An 8,431-nucleotide genomic window follows, 5' to 3' on the forward strand; every position below is an offset into this window, starting at 1 on the left:
AAATAGGTTTGCCATAAAGAGCAATATTAAAAAAATTAAATAAAATGATTATATACTCTTTATCTTTTTTATTTAAATTTATGGAAAATAGGAATTTATTTAATTTTATAATCGGAAGGTCCGTACTCTGACAACGACCACTGAAGGATGGTGGCACATGCCTCCTGTCATCTCACTCCTCTATAATCGACGGTCTTCATCTCCAGGTACGGATTTCCCTACGCTTCTGATCCATTTTTCCTCCATTATCACTTCCACTTCTCTCTACTCTACTCTCTGCTTCAGGTCGACTATGGTCGGTCGGATCGGGATCCAATATCCACCCCCTATATAACCCCTTCCATGCTCCACTCTCTCTCCTTTCTTTTCACTATTTTTTTCAACTTTTTCGATAGCGATCGGGGACAAAAGTTCACTCATGGCGATGTTTCAGAACAACCACTGGTTTTCTGAGCTCGGTTAGTTAGGGTTTTGCTTTTTAGCTATGGGAGGGGGGATTTTTAGCTTTGGAATAATGCATGTGAAGGTTAGGTGTTTTAGACTTTGGAGGAAGCGATTGAGCTGATAATTAAAAGGAGTGAATGTTGATTCAGCAGTTTTTAGGGGTTTAGGATTCGACGATCGTTAAGCCCCGAGAAGCTGCTGCACTGAGGATTCGTTTAGCTCATGCTTATGAAATTAGTTAATTAATAGTAATACACATATTTATATAATAAGGTAAGATTTAGATAAAATAATATGAAGCTTTCAACATCAGGGTCTGGTCAGCAGCCTCAAGAAGGTATATATATATCATATCTATATCTATATCTATCTATCTCCTTCCAACTCATTTGTTTTTGTTTTTGACTTTACATGTCTGTAAGTGTCCTTTTCTTGGATTCTTCTTACGTACGTGTATATATATTGTATACATTAATGTCCGTGTGGTATACTCTTGATTAATCAAGTATTTTAACCTAAAGTTGTGTCTATGGGGATTAATTTATTGATTGTTTCTTATTGCTTATTGAAGGAGAAAAGAAAAGCTTGAATTCGGAGCTATGGCATGCTTGTGCAGGCCCGCTTGTTTCCCTACCGACAGTAGGCTCCCGTGTAATTTATTTCCCTCAGGGTCATAGTGAACAGGTTCTTACTTCTTCCTTCTTATATGCTTCTTATTCACCCAAATTGTGCATATATTTACTTAATTTTGATGACCAATTACTTATAATCTATCTACTTGAAAATGAAAACCAGGTTGCTGCAACTACAAATAAAGAAATCGATTCTCACATTCCCAACTACCCAAGCCTTCCTCCTCAATTGATCTGCCAACTCCACAATGTCACAATGCATGTGTGTTTTCATTCATAATTTCATATCCTCAAATATATATGGTCTTAACTTCTTGTTTATATAACTTAGAGGTCAAAGAAAGACTTATCATGTTGCAATTTCAGGCAGATGTTGAGACAGATGAAGTGTATGCTCAAATGACATTGCAGCCATTGACACCCGTAAGTAAAAAATTACCAATGTTGATGTATTCGCCATTTGGAGGATTAAAAAAGTTATTTCTTTTTGTTGTGTAATATGATGTCAGCAAGAGCAGAAGGATACATTTCTTCCTGTTGAGTTGGGTATTCCAAGTAGACAACCAACTAATTACTTCTGCAAGACATTAACAGCTAGTGACACAAGCACCCATGGTGGCTTCTCTGTTCCTAGACGTGCTGCTGAAAAAGTTTTCCCTCCACTTGTATTATTCTATTCCTTCTATTTTAACCTTAAAACTTACACATTTTTCTTGATTAATTAAATCATCTTCTTTTTTTCTTCCTTCAGGATTTCTCTCAACAACCACCTGCGCAAGAACTTATTGCAAGAGATCTCCATGATGTTGAATGGAAGTTCAGACACATTTTCAGGGGTAGGTATTGGATATCTGGATCCCTTCTCATTTATATAAAGCAAAATATTACAAAAAATGTAAAGATTCTCACTCTCATTCTTGAATCTTGAATCATTACATGTTTTCTTCTCCTTCACATTCAGGGCAGCCGAAACGCCATCTTCTCACTACAGGGTGGAGTGTGTTTGTCAGTGCAAAAAGACTCGTTGCAGGAGATTCTGTTCTTTTCATCTGGTAATTTATCAATTTATCAATTTGTCAATTTTTCAATTTGATATTGCAATTGAGTAATCGAGTAATCGAGTAATTGACTATTTGACTTTTACTGTTGATATGAAAATTAGGAATGAGAAAAATCAGCTTCTTTTGGGAATCAGGAGAGCAAGTCGCCCACAAACTGTGATGCCATCATCTGTTCTATCAAGTGACAGTATGCATATTGGTCTTCTTGCAGCTGCAGCTCATGCAGCTGCAACCAACAGTTGCTTCACAATCTTCTACAATCCAAGGTGGAATATAAATAATTTATGATTTAGTATTTTGTTTTGGTTTTTGACTTTCCAATTCCATTCAGGGCTAGTCCTTCGGAATTTGTGATTCCCCTTTCGAAATATGTGAAAGCTGTGTATCATACGCGTGTTTCTGTTGGGATGCGTTTTCGTATGCTGTTTGAAACTGAAGAATCAAGTGTCCGCAGGTATTCTTATTTCTTTCCCAATTTTCTAGTTTCTACACAACAACATATGAAAATCAAATCTTTATGTTTGTTTTGTACTATGTTGTTGTTTCATGGGAATGATTTGTATAAATATAATAATACAGATACATGGGGACAATTACTGGCATTGGTGATTTAGATCCTACTCGTTGGCCCAATTCTCATTGGCGATCTGTCAAGGTAATTACTGATTCCATTACCTTTCTTATTCCATTCCATTCCATTCAACCGTTTTTTTTTTTTTATAGGTTGGTTGGGATGAATCAACAGCAGGGGAAAGGCAGCCACGTGTATCATTATGGGAAATAGAACCATTAACAACTTTTCCCATGTATCCATCTTTGTTTCCTCTTCGGTTGAAAAGACCATGGTACCCTGGAGCTTCATCTTTTCAAGGTATGAAACTATCAATCTTTCTTTCAATTCCAAATTTTCCAATTCCAAATCTTTTTTTATATTCAATTTGAAATTATTTATTTCAGGAGACAGCAGAGATGATGCAGTCAATGGAATGGCATGGTTGAGAGGGGAAACCGGTGAGCAAGCACTTAATTCTCTAAACTTCCAATCTGGTGGAATGTTTCCATGGATGCAACAAAGGGTAGATCCGTCATTTCTCCAAACTAACCTCAACCACCAGTATCAAGCTGCATTAGCAGCAGGGTTACAGGGTGTAGGAAGTGGCGATGCTTTGAAACAACAACTCTTACAATTTCAACAACCTGTTCAATACCTTCAACATTCAACTCACCAGTCAATGTCAGTCATCCCACAGCAAAGGGTAGATCCGTCATTTCTTCATAGTCATGGTCAAATGTTGGAGAATTTAACACGGTCAACTCAGAACCAAGAGAGTCAACAACATCAGCAAAATCCATACACGGAGACGTACAACATGATGCAATCGAGTATTCCCTCTCCTTCGTTTCCAAAGACAGACTTCATGGATCCCAAATTCACTTCCAATATTGCCCCTCCTCCTACCATGTTGGGATCCGATCCAAATTTTTCAAGAACCGGTCAAGGTCAAAGTCAAACACAATCGTGGGTATCGAAATTTGGTCAACCACAAGTCAACACTTGTTCGACTTCACCCTTTCAAGGGAAAGATGGAGGTAGTTCAAATTCCATTGATCAGGAATCTTCAAGTTTGGATGCGACACAAAATCAGAATTTATTTAATCAAATTAACATCGATTCATCCGGGCTTCTACTTCCAACAATCGACACCACCGATTTGTCCACAATGCCTTACTACATGCAAGACTCTTCCGAGTTGTTAACACCTACAGGAGGAGGAGGAGGAGGACAAATCGACCAAACTACCCCTAATCGCAACCGGACATTTGTGAAGGTATCATTGCTAATTTTGTAAAAAGTAAAGACGTAGATGGATTTGGGGGAAGTGAAATGTTTGGTGTGTGTGTGTTTTGTAGGTTTATAAATCGGGGTGTGTAGGGAGGTCATTGGACATGAGCCGATTCAACAGCTACCATGAGCTGCGTGAGGAATTGGGTGAAATGTTTGGGATCGAGGGTTTGCTTGAAGACCCTCAAAGATCAGGCTGGCAGCTTGTATTCGTTGACAGGGAGAATGATGTTCTTCTCCTTGGAGACGACCCTTGGGAGTAAGTAGTCGCTTTGTTTATTGAAAGTTAGTTGAAGATTTATTGAAATATGTGTGTGTATGGTGGATGCAACAGGGCATTTGTAAATAGTGTCTGGTATATCAAGATACTATCTCCTGAGGATGTGCAACAACTCGGGAAGCAAGAAGTGGAATCTTTAGGAGGAGGCCAAAACTCGGGTGAAAGAATCCACAGAGACCATCTGTCTCTTTCGGGACTTCCTCCATCGATGGGGTCCGGGTCACTTGATTTTTGATCAAAAAGGAAAAAAAAAAAAAAAGAAATGGAGCGAGTTTCTTTTTTTTTTTTTTGGCTTGTTTTGGTCTGTTTTGATTTGATGCGTTTAGTAGGGTATTGTGTTAGCTCGCTCTCTGTGGATGTGGATGAATACTTGTGGTAATAATTCCAAGTTTAGAACACAATCTTTGACTTATTATGAGTGGTTGACTATTGTGGAATTGTAATTTGACCATACATTTATCGATCGTGTGCTCTATTTCTGTTTTCTTTCCTTCTATTTTTTGGAATTGTATTCATCATTTGTTAGCTTAGCAAAACGTTGGAAGATAATTTTGTTTAAGTAAAATATTATTGACAAAAGGTGGCAACGGAGATATAAATTTTGTTCTTGAATTTAACCTTTTTAGGGTTTGAGTGAGGAGAAGGAAGGTTCAAACAGCGGACTAAAGGCTGTTTGGTAGCCTCTTAATTGACAAATTAAGAGGCAACCTCTTAATTATTCAGATTAAGAGTGTTTGGTAGGCTATGAATTAAAACCTCTTAAACTTTAAGAAGCCTTTAAACTTTCAGACTTTGGCTTGTATCTGAAAAATAAAAAACACACGTTTTTCCCTCTTTTACCCTCGCTGGTATGCCCGCCTCCAAAACAACACACCCCCTTCAGATCCTCTCTTATGTCTTCGACTCTCTTATCTGTGACGATGTCGAGCACCAATCACCTCCTCCGTCGTCGACCTCCCTGAAATTGACTCCCACCATGACTTCCAACGCTTGGCTTCGACAAGATTGCTCCTTCTCCTCCATCCCACCCCTTCTCTTACCTTTCTTATCTACAGTCGTCTGCTCCTTCCCTCCGGAATTGACTTCAACAACTCTGCCACTCTGCCATCATCGTCCTCCGCCGGCGTCTTCTCCGCCTCCAGTTTCGTTTCCGGCATCCTCTCCGATACCTGCTCTACAACGACATTGCCTTAACCTCCAATGATTTCTGCAGGTAAATTCTTCGGTTTCTCTATTTATCTGGCTATGTAATCTCTTAATTCTCTTTCACTATGTAATCAGATGTGTTGCTTCATTTTTTCTTTTTTCTTTTAACTGAAATCAGATGTGTACAATTATCAATTGCCTTGAAATTCTGAAATCAATTGCTCCCTTCTTCTCTTGCTATTTTTTCTGAAATCAAGTTGTGCTACTCTTTTCTTTTAATTGAAATCAGATGTGTATAGTTATCAATTGCCTTGAATATTTGAAATCAATTGCTCTCTCCTTCTGTTGCTATTTTTTTTTTGCTGAATATCCGGTTTCAACTCCAGGAATTGAATCCAATGAAAAGTGTGATGCTTGGAAGTCCATTATTATTTGGACTAGATATAAAATTTCAGGAGAAAGAAAGTATTCCATGGCATCAACAACTTTTGATCAGTGGAGGATCATAACATGCAACATGGTTGTAGATTGGAATTGGTTGTAAGGTTGGGAGGATATGTTGATAGTAACGATGTTGTTAGCAGTATTTCTTGCTGAAATTGTTTGTTTATCTGCTTTACATTTGATGAAATTGTCTTTTTATATGCTAAAATCATGACATTGTCTTTTTATATGCTAAAATTATGAAATTGAGATGTAATATTTACATAGATTAGAGTTGTAAGGAAGAAGAAGATAAAGTGATTTCTTTATTTTTTTCATGATTTCTTTTACTTGTAATTGTTTATTAGGAGTTTTATTTATTGGTCTTTTGTTCTACATGATGTAACATGGATATGGCTTTTATCAATTGTAGTTGTTCAGTATGGTTGAAACCTGACATTCATCCAATTCGTGTTGCAAAATGCTATAGGATTGCTTCACAGATTGAAGTTGATCTATGCAACGAATCTGATAACACCCAACCCTTGAAAGTTTACCAAAGGAACAAACAGAAGAATATCCCAAAGAAATGATTTTTGTTTGTAGTGGGGAGCAGGAGGGTAATTCTGTCTTTTACTTTTATTAGTTAGTTGTTCGTGCCATTATCTCTGTGCGTTTAGCTTTTTGAATGGGGGAGCAATATCCTTTTGTCATGAAGGATCTTTTGTTTGTTTCCTCTGTTAGTGGTTATTTATAGGTGGTCCTTTGTTCCTTTTGGGGTATCTAGAAAATCACTGTAAAAGTTCTTCTAGAACATGGAGAATTCCCCTCTCTCGAATATGGGGCTATCTATTTGAACATTCAGAGTTTTCATTCATTTGTCACTATTCCATTGATTTGTTTTGGGAGTTTTTCTCACTAAATTGGTTCAGGAGTAGTAAAGGAGCTATCATTTGGTATAAGAGCCGTTCTATCCAATGGGAGGTGCATCTAAGGAAGGAGCAGCTGTGAAGAAGCTGGAAGATCAAGTGGGGGTAATACAGATCCAGCTTCAGTCTCATAATGGGGACATTCAAGAAATGAAGGCAAGGATGGACACTATCCTGCAGGGCCAGGAGGAGATAACTCAAAAACAAGAGGAGTCTAATGCAACCATGAAGAAGGTGCTGGAACGTTTGGATCTCATGGCTGGAACAGGAAGAGGAACGACGACCTTTCCTCAAGCTGGTAACTCAATTCCGGCTGGGAACCCAATAAGCAAGAACAAGGGTATTGTAAGCTCTGTGGTGATAGGATTTGGCCCTGGTGGGTCTGGCCATGGCGGATCAGGTTCTAGCGGTTCAGGGCATGGTGGCCAAAACCCCGGTGGTGCAGATGGAATCATTTTGGATCCCTCGAGCAGAATGACGGAGGAAGAATGGGAGGTCGATATGAGTATAGGCATCGGAAGATTGACATGCCGACATTCGATGGCAATGACCCAGACGGGTGGATACTACAGGCAGACCGGTATTTCGCCATTTACCAGCTCTTGGACGAAGAAAAGATTGAAGCAGCGATTCTAGCTCTCAGTGGGGATGCACTAGCGTGGTTCCGTTGGGCCAACAGACAGAAGGCGATCAACACTTGGGAGGAGATGAAGGAGGTATTTCTCCACCGCTTTCGACCCATTCATGGCGGCGATTTGTATGAGCAATGGTCGGCTGTGGAACAGACGGGAACCGCCGAGGAATATGTGAAGCGATTCATCGAGTTATCCGCGCCGCTAGATGAGGTGACGGAGCGAGTTGCCCTGGGAAATTTCTTGGACGGGTTGAAACCCCACATCAAGACTGAGTTGCGAATGTGGGATCCCCGTGATATGGGTCGTGCCATAGACTTAGCCCTACAAATTGAGGAGAAAAATAGGGCCCTAATACAAAGTGGATTCGGATCTCTAGTTACCCGAATCCCTAATAACCCACACCCGGTGACACTACGACAAAGCAAAGGAGTCAACAGTGGAACCTGGCCTCGCTCAGATGCATCATTCCAGCGAAATCGTAACTTCGAAGACCGCTACCTCACGGCAACGCAGATCAGTGAGAAAAGGGCGAAGGGTCTCTGTTACAAGTGCGATGATAAATGGAATAAGGGGCATGTCTGCAAGACACAGATTAACGTGGTATTGGTGGATGAAGACGAACCCTTAAGAGAGGAGGACGAACGGGAGCTCGACGATACAGGTAAAATTCCGACCACCCTTGATCTGGTAGAGGTGGAACCTGTAATTGAAGTCTCGTTAAGTTCTGTTGCTGGACTTTCTTCCCCTAAAACCATGAAATTGAAGGGCCAAGTTTGGGGCCAACCCGTAGTAACCTTAATAGATCCAGGGGTCACCCACAATTTCATCTCGTCGGCTCTGGTGTCTTAGTTGGGACTACCGATCAGCGATACAGAACCGTATGGGGTACAGATGGGAACAGGAGACAAGGAGGCTGGAAAGGGAATATGCAGGGGAATCTTACTACCACTCGATGGAATTGATATTGTGGAGGAATTCCTTCCGCTGCGATTGGGTAGTTCAGACATCATTCTAGGGGTGAAATGGTTGGAAACCCTA

At 39.9% G+C, this 8,431-nt stretch overlaps 1 protein-coding gene across 1 annotated transcript; it reads left to right on the forward strand.

Moving 5' to 3' along the window:
* The first annotated feature begins 208 nt into the window (after positions 1-208).
* On the forward strand, positions 209-4,746 carry LOC111895803 (auxin response factor 8). Its single transcript, XM_023891863.3, has 14 exons — positions 209-781; positions 1,016-1,128; positions 1,240-1,338; positions 1,443-1,499; positions 1,586-1,741; positions 1,828-1,912; positions 2,038-2,128; positions 2,239-2,403; positions 2,469-2,591; positions 2,717-2,792; positions 2,861-3,008; positions 3,095-3,966; positions 4,049-4,239; positions 4,315-4,746. The coding sequence occupies exons 1-14, from the start codon at positions 739-741 to the stop codon at positions 4,493-4,495; spliced, it is 2,400 nt and encodes a 799-aa protein (XP_023747631.1). The 5' UTR covers positions 209-738; the 3' UTR covers positions 4,496-4,746.
* Positions 4,747-8,431: the final 3,685 nt, after the last annotated feature.

Source organism: Lactuca sativa, chromosome 3 (assembly GCF_002870075.4).
Source record: "Lactuca sativa cultivar Salinas chromosome 3, Lsat_Salinas_v11, whole genome shotgun sequence".
In the NCBI taxonomy this organism is placed as follows: domain Eukaryota; kingdom Viridiplantae; phylum Streptophyta; class Magnoliopsida; order Asterales; family Asteraceae; genus Lactuca; species Lactuca sativa.